At 37.3% G+C, this 17,433-nt stretch overlaps 1 protein-coding gene across 2 annotated transcripts in view; it reads right to left on the bottom strand.

Moving 5' to 3' along the window:
• The window catches only part of LOC138693878 (uncharacterized), a 756,839-nt gene that overhangs the window by 46,355 nt on the left and 693,051 nt on the right, over positions 1-17,433 (bottom strand). For both annotated transcript variants that reach the window (XR_011330579.1, XM_069817676.1), the window contains exons 4-5: positions 10,415-10,639; positions 6,190-6,444 (exon numbers count right to left, since the gene is read on the bottom strand). Coding sequence is in view for 1 of the 2 variants with exons in the window: in XM_069817676.1 (XP_069673777.1) it covers positions 6,190-6,444; positions 10,415-10,639 (480 nt within the window). In the remaining variant the exon portion in view is untranslated. The remainder of the gene's footprint in view (positions 1-6,189; positions 6,445-10,414; positions 10,640-17,433) is intronic.

The raw sequence follows: 17,433 nt of genomic DNA on the forward strand, positions 1-17,433 counted from the left end.
AAAAATGTAAAAAATAATTCACAATTTCATGTTAAGTATGTTGATGTATATGATCGATTATTATTTTTCACTTATATGGTAGGCATTTTTCTTAATTAAGGGGACTTCTACAGACCCAGAGACACAATTTGGGCCACCTGAAGTAAGCACTATTCATGCGCAGTACTTATGTTTAAGTGAACGCAAGAAAAAAAAATAAATTGGCTAAACTTAAAATTGTAGATAATAAAAAATATACACCCATAATTATATGTAATTCTTGGAGCGTTACAATGGGTTATTTAGAAATATTTTAAGGCCTAAGATATAATTTCTAGGAGCATATTTATTCTTTACTATTATAGACTGTGTGAAAAGAAATTCTAAAATTTGCATATACAGTCTGATCCGTTTGAGTATGGATTATATTAATTCATTATTATAAAGATATTATGATAGTAGGGAAAATTTCTTGCTGGTTATATTATGATTAAAAGATGGGAGTTTCCATATATTACAATCAACAATACATAATCTGAAAGGATGAAAGTCGTAGACGATTAAAATGACTACTACAATCAACAGCGGGTACAATTTGTTCTTTGACGTGCTAAATTTTAGAGTGCTAAAAGAGTTCAAAGGGAATTTCGACGTGAGTATGGTGTGCGTCATATACCTAAATACGATTCCATAATGTTGTGGCATCGAACATTTGTAGAAACAGGTTCTGTGTTAAAGAAAAAAAAAAACATGCAGGAGGTTGCAGGCGAAACCTAGTACGAGAAGCAGCTATCTCTTGGCTTGGTCCCCAAACTCTCCAAGACTTCTTCGTGTGGAGTTTTGTTAAAGACATTGTCTATTCACAGAAATCCAGGAAAATTGATGATCTGAATGCAAAAATTACTCAAGCTTTTCAACAAATCACTCCCCTTATGTTACAACGGCATGGGCTGAATTGCATCACCGTTATGAGTTGTGCAGGGTGCGCAATGGGGGTCATGTTGAGCTCTGAGGAACCTCCCATCTTTCAGTGTTGTATGCACAAAGTTTCAACAAATGAAGTTCAGTAGTAAATGTTTTACGGTGCTTTTATTTCATCCATACCCCAATGGATCATTCTGTACTTTCAGAATGCCAAGTATACGTTAAAAGTAAACTAGTAAACCAAAAAATTGTATTATAATAGTCTATTTTAAAGAATACCTTGTTAAGAACAAAACTTATAGATAAGAACTAGCAGTAAAAATTCAAGCTCCTTAAATAATTCGTTTTGAGATGTGTGTTCTCATGTTTAAAAAAATCTACCTACACTTAAATACAATTCTTTATTTATTGTGCTTGCCCCAAAAATGTCTTATTTCACCTGCAACTATGTCTATTCTGCGTTATCTGGGATCTGTTCTATAAGACATCTTTTCTCAATCGAGACATCAACTCAGAGAGACATCTGTCGGAATAGCAGATGACTGGTGTGACAAGAAACAGATGATCAAGACTTCTTCCTGCTTCCCTTTTATTCAGCGAGAAAGTTCCATTGCCTGCCATGAATCTATTACACGGGACCACCAGCTTTACTTCTCTTCCGAAGTGCTTCACGATATATTGCAGCACCCTTAAAAATGACCACTCGACAGTATATGGACTCGCGAATATCGGAACGAATGGCAAATAAAGTAGGCCTAAGTGCTAGAACATCAAAGAAGACGGTTTGTAACTACTGAATGTAATACAAATATTTTCTATAGTTTAGTAGAAAACTACAAATATAGGCTACCTACAGACAAATAGATGTAGAGGGAAAGTCTCAAAAACAACTTCTTTGATATCTTAAATGCTGAAGACGGTTCATGCAGGGTGAATATCAATTTATTTACCATCACTATACCTTCTCTATGTATACACTGTATAAACAGAAACTAAAAGGTCAAATGGTGTTCGTGAGTCCTTAAATTTCTTGTTTTTACGGCTCTATAAAATTCCGAAGTGTGGGCTATGCAACAGTCAATTGTCTCTTTGTTCGAAAGTACTGTACAAGTTTATTGATTGCCTGGTTGTGAACACACGATTTGTTGTATCCCAAAAGGAAATTTATAATAGGTTGAACGAATACACTGTAGGTTACAATTACAGAGAAGTATTTGTTTTATTTGTTGTCATGGTTACCATATTCCACGAAATTTGACGCAGTTCTTTGATACAGGGCGTTTCTTAAAATTTTTAAAACTAAATAACGGATATTATTGTACTGTACGTACTAAATTATATCTGACGCTGTACTCTTAACGTAGGCGCTCACTACCGGAACGGATTCTTTCGCATTTTTATTCTTTGAACTATTTTAAATTGAGCATCGCCCACTTGGCCTATCACCTTCGACCGCATGAACTGGTTTCCGTCTAGACTTCTGGCCAGAGAAATCTAGATAGATTTCCCTACGAGCTAACATCGAAATAAAGAAAGCCATGACAATATATCGATTGTAGGCCTTTCAATTACAGTAATATTGAAGGCATAAATGAAATGGATGACGCGAAGATTAGTTTGTCTTTTCTTCTTCCTGAACTAACGCAATTAAAAATACATCCTCCTTAGATCTAATAATTTTATTTCCGGTTTAATCCAGAATACTAGAAGGAAACAATGTTATCGCCCTATCGGTAAATAACAACACTATTAGGTGATTAATTCGGAAGTGCAGACACTTGAGCGATACTATAATAAAAATCCGATCGCACCGAACGAATCCGTTCCGTTAAGTAAGCGTTTACTTTAAAAGTGTGTGTTAACGTAGATGTATAGGCCAGTTTTTGTCTGACGCTTTTGCAATTCACTGTGGGCTAAAGTAAGGAGATGCACTATCACCTTTGCATTTTATCTTCGCTCTAGAATATGCCGTTAGGAAAGTCCAGGAAAACAGAGAGGGTTTGAAATTGAATGGGTTAGGCCTACATCAGCTGCTTGCCTATGCGGATGACGTGAATACGATAGGAGAAAATCCACAAACTATAATGGAAAAAAGCAGAAATTTTACTCGAAGCAAGTAATGAGATAGGTTTGGAAGTAAATCATTCTGAAAGAACAAAGTATATGATTATGTCTTGTGACACCGGAGTATCATAGTACGCGTAAGAAATGGCAATATAAATATTGGAAATTTATCTTTTGAAAAGATGAAACAATTCAAGTATCCTGGAGCAACAGTAACAAATATAAATGACACTCGAGAGGAAATTACACGCAGAAAAAATACGGGAAATGCCTGCTATTATGTTCTCTTCAAAGTGTAAATCGGCCTAATCATCATTCCAAGCTTTTTCATGAGATTTCAGCACAAGTTTCGTTTGTTTATCACACTTTGCCCACTGTTACAAAGAGGTGAAGTGGAATTATAATTTTGCGAGTTGGGTCATCTGTACGCTGAGAACCTCAATTGTGGTGCTGCATTTGTGCGGAAATATCCTTGCATCCACAATCATCAGATTCAATTTGGTATATAGTGAAAAAGTATAGAGGAAACAAGCTCATTTTTAAACAAAATTAAGGCTCATATACCACATTCTTAGTAAGAAAAACTAGATGATATGGACTATAGATTATAATATACTGTAACAGTCTCTCATGAAATTGTTAAGAAAGTTAACTCAACAGACAGGTGTATGCAAGACAACAGCTTGGAAAGCGACGAAATTGTTAAAATTAAAGGCTTTAAGACAACAGTCGTTGATAAATTAAATGAAACGTACTATGTTCTTAGTTGCATAAAATGGATAGATAGCACAGATTGAAGGTTCGTCAAGTTATAAGATTAGTATACAGCTAACTTCCATGGAGTGCAGTTCACTTTAGTTCATGGCAATACACTACGCATTAGATCAGCGAATTTTTGTTTATGGTTCGTACATTAGGAATAAATCGTAGAAAAGTGCTGTATTTCTACGGAAATTGCCTGCAGTTCACCAATCATCTGACTGCACAATTTAGAAGTGAAAAAAGTAACGGAAACAGGCTTACTTTTAAACAAAATTAAGATTCATAAGTCGCACTCTAAATGAAGAAAAACTCGATGACATAGGCCATGAGCTGGAACAGTTTTCCATGAAATCGTTCAGAATGATAGCTCAACATGCTTGAAAAGCGACGAAATTGTTAAAAAAAACCTTATAAGACAACAGTCGTTCATAAATTGAATGAAACGGACCGTGTGCTTAGGGTTCAATTCAATCGAGAGAGACGAAATCCAGGTGTCTGCAAATCTTATCAAAATAGGTAGCCTATATAAAATATGCTTTAGAGAAGATGGTTGACAGTTCCAGCGCTTATTCTACAGTAAGCCAATAAATTACATCTGTATAAAGGTGCATACGTCGCGAGATTTTACTACCAGAAGAGCCACCGGCGTAGCTTAGTCGGTTAAGGTGCTTGCCTGCCGATCCGAAGTTTCGCTCAGACGCGGGTTCGATTCCCGTTTGGGCTGATTACCTGGTTGGGTTTTTCCCGAGGTATTTTCCAACTTTAAGGCGAATGTCAGGTAATCTATGGCGAATCCTCCGCCTCATCTCGCCAAATACGATCTCGCTATCACCAATTCCATCGACGCTAGATGACTTAGTAGTTCATACAGCGTTGTTAAATAAACAAATGAAATAAAAATAAACAACTACCGAAAGCTGACACGCTGAATCATCGCTAAGCGGGCTGTTACTTGCCCGTATCACATTTCGATCGGCTTATTACTAAGTGAAACCTGTTTCCAGGCGGACACCCATCATTTTTGGTTCGGCGATTCATTACTCAACGTTTTACACACATTTCGTAAGAGGAGCGACTGACGTTCCTTGTACGCATGCTGCTTGAAAGTGACACTGTAGATCTTTTAACGACAGTAATCTCACTAGAGGTTCTGATTTATCCAGGGAAAATCAAAACTCAAGTGGGTTTTAATTAACTATTCTATTACACGATTAGAAACAAGTAGGCTATATAACGATTAGACGAAATAAAGTACTCTAATACAATAAAATATTAATTGACTTACTAAAATTATCGTCATTTTTATTGACTATGCGGTAAACAAATGACGATCGCAAAGCATGTTTTATAGTACCGTAAAGAATTTGCAGTTTGAAATGTTGGCAAGCAAAGAAACATATGGTAGGGAGGTGATAAAAACAGAAGAAAGTATATAAGAAATAAAGTACTATAATACAATAAAATAGATATTAACTGTTTTACTAAAATTCTGTTTCGCTAATGTTAGCTTCACCAAAACGTTTAAACGCAGCCGCCGTTTTCAGTTGACTGTCTATGCGGGAAACAAATGACGATCGCAAAGCATGTTTTATAGTACAGCAAAGAATTTAAAGTTTGAAATGTTGGCAAACAAAGAAACAAATGTCGGCCTCGCTAGCGCAGTTGGTATAGCGCTGGCCTTCTATGCTCGAGATTGCGGGTTCGATCCCGGTCCAAGTCGATGGCATTTAAATGTGTTTACATGCGACAAGCTCATGTCAGCAGATTTGTTGGCATGTAAACTCCCGCGGGACAAAATTCCGGTACACCGGCGACGCTGTTATAACCTCTGCAGTTGTGAGCGTCGCTAAATAAACCTTAATTTAAAATTTCAAGTAAGAAATGCTAAGGAAGTGGTAAAAACAAACAAATACTAGGAAAGTGACTAAAACACACAAATGCTAGGGAAATGATAAAAACAAACAAATGCTAGGGAAGTAATAAAAACAAGTGCTAGGGAAATGATAACATTGTAGCGATAAGCAGCCATGATTGGTTGAAACAAGTCCTTACGTAACGTTTTATTGGTCAAAAGTAAACATGTAATAATCACTGAAAACAAATTTTATTGAACTTATGACAAGGATTATATTTCCTAATTCGTCAAATAAGGCATTAACTTTAATTACAAACGCTCCCAACGTCTGAAGTTACAGCTGGCGCCAGCGTTTTTGACGTGTGTCCTTAAGTATAGTGCTCAGTTTGTGAGCATGCTGCTAATGCAGTTGAGAATAGTACCACTTCCTATACACATCACACCAGCCATTTGTCAAACACAATTGTCAGACTGACTGCTGCAAAGGTAAAACACTCGTACTTAGCGTTCCCATTACTTATTTCACACGCCAAAAACGGTGACGCGGACCGTACTACACATTTTAGAAAACAAACAGATTAGGCGTATATTGATATAATACTTACGTCTGTAGGAGACTTGGTGGTTGTAGGCGCAACTTCAGTGTTTATTTTCTTGCGATGGCCCGCCATAACTTTGCTGATGACCTTGCTGTTTACGTCATTCCCTATTGTTACTACAGACGGAGACAAAGATCCCGATGGCGACACTGGGCTGTATATGGTGACGAGTCCCTCAGGATCAACCACGAGCACCCTAATGGTTGCAGGTCCCAGTTTGGCGCCTTCTGCTGACGGTAGCCTTGTTGTCAGGTCCACGGTCTAGAAATAAAACAGACACATAGAAATTAATATAATCGAGTTGTGTAATGGTTACACTCTTATTTGCTCTATAATTCGTTACAGCTCATGCACTTTGTCAAGACACTTCTGCGCACACGAGATCGGGTGAGTCTATTTGCGAATTATAGGGGAATGGGTTAGTCTTTGTCTTGAACTCGGTAGACATACGACCGACCTTCCCTTCTATTCCTACCCCCTCCACAGAAACGTTGTTCCCGTACTGGGCATCGCGAGTGTCTTGATAAAATGCATGAGTTGTACTTCTGTCTATTTTTTTTCTTTATTTATTTATTTATTTTTATTATATATATATATATTTAGATGTTCTATCGCGGAGGTGACTTATTCCTTATTTTTCGCATTAGGAGGTGTTGGTGCAATTCTCCAACTAGCAATCATTACCTCCCCGTCCGTCGGTTTGTTGTCTGTAGGATAGTTGCTGTCAGGGGCGTACGCAAGGGAGGGTTACCGCATTTGAACCACCCTTGAACTTTTTAAAAAAATATTACATATTTAGATTTGAATGTTTCTTTATCCACAGTCGTTTTCCCTTCTCTAATTTCTCACTGTCAGAGTAACAAAATCTACATCGACATAAAGCATAGTCCCCCTACCCCTTCTTCAATATAATCCTTGTATTTGGTGCGGTGGAATGTTCGAATTATAACAATCCTATTTTTATTATAGACAGATCTACCGCCTAGTGCCGACCTTGTGATAAAATAAGCCGACACAATATGAAATTTAACTTGTTGTGAAAAATATTGTAAAGGATGTTTTGACAGTTCTACAGTGCAGATGTTAAATATTGTGCATTGTCGATTTTAAACTCTTTTTAAGAGTGGTATTCACCCGTTCGTTAGGTTGAGCTCTGACTTTATTATGAAACGTTCGTTTAACGTTTTGTGCATTTAGCAGTTCATATTTTTTTAACAACAATAATCATACAAGAAATTTAAAATATCGATAATGAAATTGTAAACAATTTTAATAATACGCCACTGGTTGCTGATAGTCAATTGAAGAACGTGATCTCAACATTCTCTCAGTCCATTTGGCCATTTTTATGATTTGTAGGCCTACATAAAGGCCTATATGATTATGTTTGAGACATCAACGCCAATCCTTGTTTAAAAGTTTGTGTTATTGTGCATGTCACTCGAAAACTCGCACAGTCCGTAGATCGGTGGATAAAAAAAGCTAGCCTAGTTCTTTCATAAAAATTGACTTAACGTGTTTTGAGATCACTGTCTTCAATTGCAGTTGGCTATTAAATTCCATTCGACAGCTGGATACTACGACCTACAAATATCTAGCCTTTTTCTTCATTATTTTTTTTTATGGATCACAGCCGGAGGCATATTGTACTTACTGCTCCTGTTCTGTGAACAATATTTGTCGCCAGACGACCGCGCTCTCTTAAGTTACTTAATCCGGGTTGTGGTAATGATGAAAATGACATTAGAATAAATAGTCCGTTGTCCAATTCTGAAAGTTACCAAGCAATTCTGATTCAAGTGGTTGAGTTAAAATCTCGGCAAAAACCCAACCAGATATCTCTTGTCCCTATAGGAATCTAAACCTTGGCCCGCTAGTTTGACAGATACGCTAACCCTTACTCCACAGCAGTGAGCTACTGCTCTTACCTTCCAGCTAGATGGATTCCCAACGCACATTCATCCATATCATTTACATATCCGATCCTTACAATAATTATCCATTTATATAACCAATCCATCCAATTCATTTACATATCTAATTCATTACATATCCAATCCATCCAATTACATACCTAATTCATTTACATATACAATCAATCTAATTCATTTACATACCCAATCCATCCCTCTTATCCGGCACCAAAGGGACCAAGCTTGTTCCGGATAAGAGATTTTGCCGGATAATTGAATATATACCGGTATATTCGAAGAAAAAAAAAGTTGGTATTTTATGGTGCCAAATGTTGAAAATGCAGCCATGCGAAGCTTATTTCTCTATCACTTGCTCATTACTGAATAAACATAAGTCTGTAGTCCACACCTGTGGAGTAACGGTTGGTGCGTCTGACCGCGAAACCAGGTGGCCCGGGTTCGAATCCCGGTCGAGGTAAGTTACCTGGTTGATTTTCCCTCAACCCAATATGAGCAAATGCTGGGTAACTTTCGGTGCTGGACAACTGACTCATACATAACCTAAAATGTTAATAAAGCGTCGTAAAATAACCTACTACACATTATATAGTCTGTACCCAAAATAGCAGATAGGCCTACTCTTGTTGTATTATATTAACACAAAATCTGGTAAATTGTTAACGGGAGGTTTCGGTAGATATACAGGGTGTTTCAAATATACGGGGCAGAATTTCATGTATGTATTTCCCACATGTAGACAATCAAAATAGTTCATTACAACATGTGTCCGGAAATGCTTCATTTCCGAGTTATGGCCTTCACAACATTGAAATTCACCGGAACGTTTTTCTTTCCGCAGGTCGTTGTCATTACAGAAGATGTTCAAAATGTCCACCTCCTGCTTGAATACAGACCTCACATCGATGTCTCATTGACCTGCGAACACGATCCCAAACTCCAGGAGTATTGCGTATGTCCTCAGAACATGCCACAATTCGATTCCGAAGGGATTCCAAATCAGGCAGCGGAGACGAATAAACCAATAATTTTAAATGGCCCTACAAGTAGAAATCGAGAGGGTTCAGATCAGGTGAGCGTGGAGGCCAAGCAATTTGGTCACCTCTACCTATCCATCGATCAGGAAACCTTCGATCCAAGTACCGGCGAGCCGTACGACTGAAGTGTGCAGGAGCGCCATCATGCAAGAAGTGAATGTCTTGACGAGTGATCAGTGGAGTGTCTTCTAAAACATGAGGTATGGTGTTTTCCAGGAAGTTTGTGTACGCCTGCCCCCGTAAGTCTGTTTACAAGTACATGGGGTCCAACTAATCGATCACCAATGATACATGTTGAGGGAGAACCACACCTGGTGATGAGATGGAACAGTTGCACGCGGGTTTTCATACGCCCATACATGCCGATTGTGGAAATTTGTTATGCCATCTCGTGTGAACTGTGCTTCATCTGTAAATAATACTAAGGCAGGAAAGTTCGGATTTACACCACATTGCTGCAAGAAGCACTGACAGAACCTAACTCGTGCAGGGTAATCTGCTGGTGACAGGGCCTGTACACGTTGCAAATGATAAGGATACAATTGATACTTTTTCAACAGTCTCCAGACAGTCGTATGAGGAACATTGACTTGCAACGCTACCCTTCGTTTGCTGATAGAAGGAGTCATGTTCACAGCCTCCAGAATCTCCTCCTGTACTTCTGGAGTTGTAGATCTTGGTCGTCCCCTTCCCAAACCAGGAGAGTTAAATATTCCATACTCGCACAGACGGTAATGGAGACGTACAAATGTCTTCCGATCTGGACATTGTCGCTGTGGGTACCTCTCGTGGTACAAACGACGAGCCAGCGCAGCATTGCCGTCCGCCTTACCGTACATGAAGTGTATCTCTGCCAGCTCTTGATTTGAATACATGTCTAACGCCTACACAACACTGAATGTAACCTTCGCCTCGGAATGAACTGTCAGAGTGCCCACTTAATGTCTCCTTTGACGGCAACGACCTGCGGAAAGAAAAACGTTCCGGTGAATTTCAATGTTGTGAAGGCCATAACTCGGAAATAAAGCATTTCCGGACACATGTTGTAATGAACTATTTTGATTGTCTACATGTGGGAAATACATACCTGAAATTATGCCCCCTATTTTTGAAACACTCTTTATTTTGTGAAAGCACCTGGTTAGTCTCCATTAGTATTTTTGTTTTTATTAAGAAGTGTTGTTTCCTGGAGTTACGATATTTTGGAGTAACAGCGACGATAAAGTAGTCTGTGTGTGTAGTGTAACTTTGTATTCGTCTCACCTGTGTAATCTGGCGCCAGCTGGAGGAGGTGCCGGCCTGTCTCCGCATCACCACGTACACCAGAGGACTGCTGGGGCTGGTGGTCGGAGGTCGAGGCCAGCGCGCGACCGCTCCGTTTAACTTAATGACCTCTTCCCCGCGGGTGTGTATGACGGGTTGCGTCTGCTGCACCTGCTTACTAACAGTCTCACGGTGAAATCGACACGCCTGCTGACAGCCGGGGAACTGCAACACACAACGATGTCGTATTAATCTCACATTACAATACAGCTCGAATATATTACCTAGGCTATAAATTACACACTTTTAACTGAATATTAAAACTGTCAGGACAGGGTGGAAGTGGAATAATAACTCTGCCGATGGACGGGGCTGTAGAATACGCTACATTAAAATAAAGAAAAAATCTATTTTAGTTTTTGTAAATTAAGTACATTGAAGGTTATCAATTGAAGGTTATCAATTGAAAAGAACAACTAAACAATTCCAAATAATTAAAAAAAAAACTGATGTGTTATTAATTGTTTGTAACACGTCTTAGCTACATTAAATTCGTTACTGTACACTGCAAATCATTCCACCAAATATATTTTTTAAATTTACATTATTTTAATAAATATTATTTTTCCTTTACTTTTTATTGAACATATACCATACATGTGTATTTACAATAGAATTACTCTATTTCATTTGAATGATTCGTTGCTAAGCAAGTGATGTCAGATGTTGAATTGTAGTAATATTTTAATCATCGCACATTAGAGAATAAACGTTTTCAATTAACATGTAGGGGACCCTTAACAATAGCTGATTACTCAGTACTCTTATTGTTTCCGACTGCCTTAAAGTCCATGAGCAGTTGGAAGAGATTTTAGTTCTTTATTTAACGACTCTGTATCAACTACTAGGTTACTTAGCGTCGATAGAATTGGTGATAGTGAGATGGTGTATGGCGAGATGATTCATACATCTATCCATCTACCCACCTACCCACTCACCCAACCATCCACCTACCTACCTACCTACCTACCTACCTACCTGTCTGCTATTTATTCGTTTATTCACTTGTTTCCATATCTATTTTTTGTTTGTTAATTTATTTCCGTAACTATTTTTTGTTTGTTAATTTATTTACGTATTTGTTTATTTATTTACGTACTTTCTTACTTATTTACATACTTGTTTATTTATTTACGTACTTGTTTATGTATTTACATACTTGTCTATTTATTTACGTACTTGTTTATTTATTTACGTACTTGTTTCTTTATTTATGTGTTTGTTTATTTATTTACGTACTTGTTTATTTATTTATTTCCATACTTGTTTATTTATTTACGTACTTGTTTATTTATTTATGTACTTGTTTATGTATTTACATACTTGTTTATTTATTTACATACTTGTTTATTTATTTACATACTTGTTTATTTATTTACATACTTGTTTATTTATTTACATACTTGTTTATTTATTTACATACTTGTTTATTTATTTACATACTTGTTTATTTATTTACGCAATTGTTTATGTATTTACATACTTGTTTATTTATTTACATACTTGTTTATTTATTTACATACTTGTTTATTTATTTACATACTTGTTTATTTATTTACATACTTGTTTATGTATTTACATACTTGTTTATTTATTTACATACTTGTTTATTTATTTACGTACTTGTTTATTTATTTATGTACTAGTTATTTTTAAGCACTTGTTTGTTTGTTTATTTATTTACATATTTATTTATTTGCGTACTTGTTTATTTATTTATATACTTGTTTATTTATTTACGTACTTATTTTTTTATTTACGTACTTCTTTGTTTATTTATTTATTTACGTATCTGTTTATTTATTTACGTACTTGTTTCTTCATTTACTTTTTTAATTAATTAATTAATTAGTTTATTTATTTACTTATTTATTTGTTTATTTATTTATTTTATTTATTTATCTTGTAGATAGATACCGGTATATCCTAGAAATAAAATTAATTTGTATTAATGTTGTATGAGATTCATTTTTTATATAATTAATTAACTCTTAAATACCGATTCCCGTATGCTGTCTATAATATTTCTCGACTTTTATACTCTACCTAAACATGATGCTTGCCGATTGCATAGGACTTGCTCCTCGTGTTGTATCTATTGCTTTCTCCTACATCGACGGAGCAGTGTATCGCTTGGCTAAAACTATCTCAAAGAATTCGAGAACTGGCTAAAGCAGTATTCTAAGAAACCCTACACCACCAAATTAAGAAAACTGTTCAGGAGTCTCCCTCTACATGAGTCGGAGCTTGAACTCTTAGTCTTTAGCACAAAAAAAAAAAAAAAGATGCACTAGCCACTCACGAGGCTAACGCTACTCCCATGAATCCTGACTGTCGTATCTTTTCATTTGTCATCAGAGTTTAACGTTTACATGTCCTTACTTGAATTTCACAGTAAAATTACGCGTGGTTTTCGTGAGCACAGGTGTCAAATGGGTTTTAAGTTTTCAAAGAATAAATTCCTGTATGCGAACGTCTTCTAGAGACAGAATGAGAGAGGAAGGGAGAGAGAGAGGTAGAATTTGTCAGCAGTATCTTTTCTTTTTGTCGTCTCCGACACGAATTTATGGTGAGAAGGTATCCATGTGTTAGAACGAACAAGTGGATTGCTTTGCCCCAGGCCAATCTAACCTCAACGTGGATATATCATTGTTCTCCACGTATTCTTCGTATCCTCGTTCTTTTCCTCTCCCTTTTTTTATTCTGGCCCTGCGCTTTCAATTTCATTCCGGAAAATTGAAAACTCGCACCATCTCGTACCTAGTTAAAAATGAAAGATCTAATTTCAAGCAGCGGGTGAGGTGATATGCCTGTAACGGTATTCCTACTACGTCCGTGGCTGCCAACTTTATACCCGGAAAAAATTAATTTCTCTTTCCATTCTACATTAAAACGTGACAAATCGGTGTCATAAAATGACATACATTTTTACATTTCTAGTTTTAGTACCTTGCAACTATCTTCCCTTTATCATGTTATAACAATGGAGAGAGAAAGGAACTGGTCAGTCTAAGTCATTATCTCCTGGCCTAGTGTTCTCATAGATGGTGGTGGATGCCTTATTGGTAGACCATCACTTGTAAGATTCAGACCAATCTTCGGACAGTTGACTAAAAAAGTCATATTGTTCCGAGCAGTTCACTTTCTGCAACTATTGTCCAAAAAAAAAAAGTACATTTCTTCGTTAAAATCATATACTTGTAGTCTAATTAATAAAAAGAAACTTAAATATTTTACGTACATTTTAGGCCTATACTGGGTGTTCATTTCAAAGTGTGTCATGGCGTCACTGTTGTGAGTCAGCGATTTGAAGCGAGTTTCAGCTTTTATGTCAGACAAGTTGCCTATTAATCAAGGCGTTCAATCTGAACTTGAGAACGTGTAGGGTATAACTTGAACGTCGTAGCAACAGATGGCGGTCTGTAAAGTCTGTATGCTACCATAACCTCTTTCGAACTGTGTTTTGCGCGGGCAAGTCATGAGCAGGATATTTGCTATCATCGATTGCGTACGGCAACATTCCACAATTGAAATCAAATGCTCCGTGTCCATGTTGACCGTCGTGTCAACAAATACGTAAGCAATCGTCTTAACCCTCTCCCCATTTCCTGACAGTAAGAAAAAAACTCACCTCAGTACGTGTTTCCATACAGTTCACATTCCTGCCACTACCGGAGTTACGGTACGTACCGGTAAGTACTCTTCAGAATGAACGCCGTACTTGCCAGGCAACTTCTCTGGCATATAGGTAATACGCCTCTGCGGAAGTGTAGGAAGATTGAATTATCTAGGCTCATCGGCTAGCTACATGACGGCATACAGCGAGCCATGACACACTTTGAACTGAACACGCAGTACAGTTTTTGTATCACAGAACCATTATTCGGTTGTTGCTATAGCCAACTGTCTGAAGACATCATAAGGCATCATAAGACGCCAAAAAGCATCACGAATGAGGAAAGTAAGTTAGGAGATAATGGGTTAAGGTGGTCAGTTCCTTTTCTCCTCTAATGTATTAGTAAATGAGCACTCTACTCTTAGATAAATGCTTAGAAACTCCTCATTTTCTGCACGAAAAGATTTCTGAGCTCAATTTTTTGTTTATACGGTAGAAATCAGTATCTTTAACAGTTGGAGTGTTTACATTTAAAGCCTCATTCACAAGAAATAGTGCGTTTTTATCTTCACGACACACATACTGTTGAATGAACACAAAAACAATTATATAAATCTAATCTTTCAGGTAAAGCTTCCTGTAAAGCAAATTTGAATAATTTCAAAGGAAAAAATTGTTCCGGGGCCGGGTATCGATCCCGGGACCTCTGGTTGAACGTACCAGCGCTCTACCAACTGAGCTACCCGGAACTCCACCAGACACAAAACAAAGAATTCACTGTTAATGTATACACGGGAATAATAATTTGTGATGACTCTGTTAGGATTTTATAGTGAAAAGGGTGTTGATGTAGCTAAAGCCCGTTTCAGACGGTAGGCCTACTTGTTTCCGTGATGGATTCCAAGGTGGCTGCGCTGATGGCTAGCCTGCGTGCTCACTTGCTGGAAATAATGCGCTCTGGTGGCTGCTTTGGTGGCTAGCTTGCTGGATTTCGAGGGGAGGCTCCTTGTTGTTTTTCGTGTTGGTTTGCAGGCTGGAAACTTCAGCTATTTTTTACTTCTGACTTAATTACTATTGTTAATGCAGATAATTTTACAATTTAAACTGTGAAAAGAGCGAGCTCCGTGAGAACAACAACCATCACCGTAGCCAACACGGGAGCCAGCACCGTACCCACCACGGCACTCAGCTTGCTAGCCAGCAAAGAAACACGCAAGAAAACAAGCACCGTCTGAACCGGGCTTAAGAAGCTGTACTGTAATTTTAAGATTAAATATTATAATATTTTTATTTACTACTCAGTGTAATTTGTCATTCGTAATTTGTCCACGCATATTGTTGCACCGCCTCATTTTCCTCAAAACGTAGATTTTCTTAAATATATGGATTGAGTGTGTAGAAATGATTATCTGGCCCGCACGCTCTCCATACCTGAATCAATAATTTATTATACTTGTCGCTCCATTTTAAATCTATTTACTCAACACTAATGCACAACGCTGAAATGCCAAGATAACGTGTTGAACAAGGTTTCCAATGAATTCGACAGACATTTCAAATTCTTGAACAAGTGCAAGATCTTTTATGATATGATGCAGGGCTGATATCGAAGAGCTAGTCTGTTTAGAAGACTATCTTTAAATATATTTATTTTACGACGCTTTTCAACTGCCGGTTATCTTCATCTGGATGAGATGAAGGTGATAATACTGGCGAAATGAGTTCAAGGTTCAGCATTGGAAGATTTGCTCTTAATGGAGTGAGGGAATATCCTCTAATAACTTCAACCAGGTAACTTGTCTCACCAGAACTTGAACCCGGGTCCGCTCGTTTCACGGTCAGACATGCTAACCGTTACTCCGTAGCGATGGAAAATAAGTTGTTGCAACTTAAAACGCTTTCTTTACTTTTAAACGACTGGAAAGATTTTCGTTACCATTTCCGTTACAACAAAGCTTATATACAGGGTACGGAGTGGGGGGGAAAAAAAAACAAACTTTAAAATGTCGGTATTCCTTCACGAAAACTTGTTTGTAATTGTAAAAAATAACACAAAGTATGAATATTGAGGACGATTAGGCCCATTTTAACTATTACACTTTGACTACGTCATACTACTTTTGGCCAATAAAACGTTATGAAAAGACTTGTTTCAACCAATCATGGCTGTTTATCGCTACATATTTATCACTTCCCTGGCACTTGTTTGTTTTTATCACTTTCCTAGCATTTGTTTCTTTGTTTGCCAACATTTCAGACTGCGAATTCTTTACGGTACTATAAAACTTGCTTTGCGATCGTCATTTGTTACCTCATGGCATAGTCAACTGAAAATGGCGGCTCCGTTCAAACGTTTTGGTTTTTTTTAGTAGGTTATTTTACGACGCTGTATCAACATCTCAGGTTATTTAGCGTCTGAATGATATGAAGGTGATAATGACGGTGAAATGAGTCCGGGGTCCAGCACCGAAAGTTACCCAGCATTTGCTCATATTGGGTTGAGGGAAAACCCCGGAAAAAATCTCAACCAGGTAACTTGCCCCGACCGGCAATCGAACCCGGGCCACCTGGTTTCGCGGCCAGACGTGCTAGCCGTTACTCCACAGGTGTGGACAACGTTTTGGTGAAGGTAACAATAGTGAAATAGAATTTTAGTAAGCCAATTAATATTTTATTGTATTAGAGTACTTTATTTCTTCTAAGCTTTATATACTAACTTCTAATCGTGTAATAGTCAATTAAATCTCACTCGAGTTTTGATTTTTTCTAGATAAATCAAAACCTCTAGTGAGATTACTGTTTATAAAATTTAGCCAATATATAAATGAAAGGTAACTGATTTTTTTCTTTGCACAAAAACGAAAATGGTCATTTTCACGAAAAATGGCCAAAATTTAATTAATCTTCTCCTTAAGTGTAGCTAGTAATAAGGCTCCTTCATAAAAACGCAATTGGTATTGTATTAGTATTGGAGGATCGAACGCGCCCGAATTGTCACGTTTTATACTCGCCGCTGAGTGCAATATTGTGGCAGCTGGAGGTTTCCTTCATAAAAGTGTGATGTGCTGTTACATTAGAAGAAGCTGGCGGAATGCAATTTAGTGTAGATGCGATCAGTCATTTTGTTCATCAAGTGCCCTGTCTCAGGCCCGATCCATCATCGCAAAGTGTTTCCACTTGCCGGCACCCCTACGCGGAACTCACGCTCAACCGACCGAAACGGGAAAATCCCTCTCTTTACGCTTCTAAATAATAATAATAATAATAATAATAATAATAATAATAATAATAATAATAATAATAACAATAATAAACGTATAATTGTAGTACTTCTAGTAGAATA

The sequence above is a fragment of the Periplaneta americana genome, chromosome 2, assembly GCF_040183065.1.
Source record: "Periplaneta americana isolate PAMFEO1 chromosome 2, P.americana_PAMFEO1_priV1, whole genome shotgun sequence".
Lineage (NCBI taxonomy): Eukaryota > Metazoa > Arthropoda > Insecta > Blattodea > Blattidae > Periplaneta > Periplaneta americana.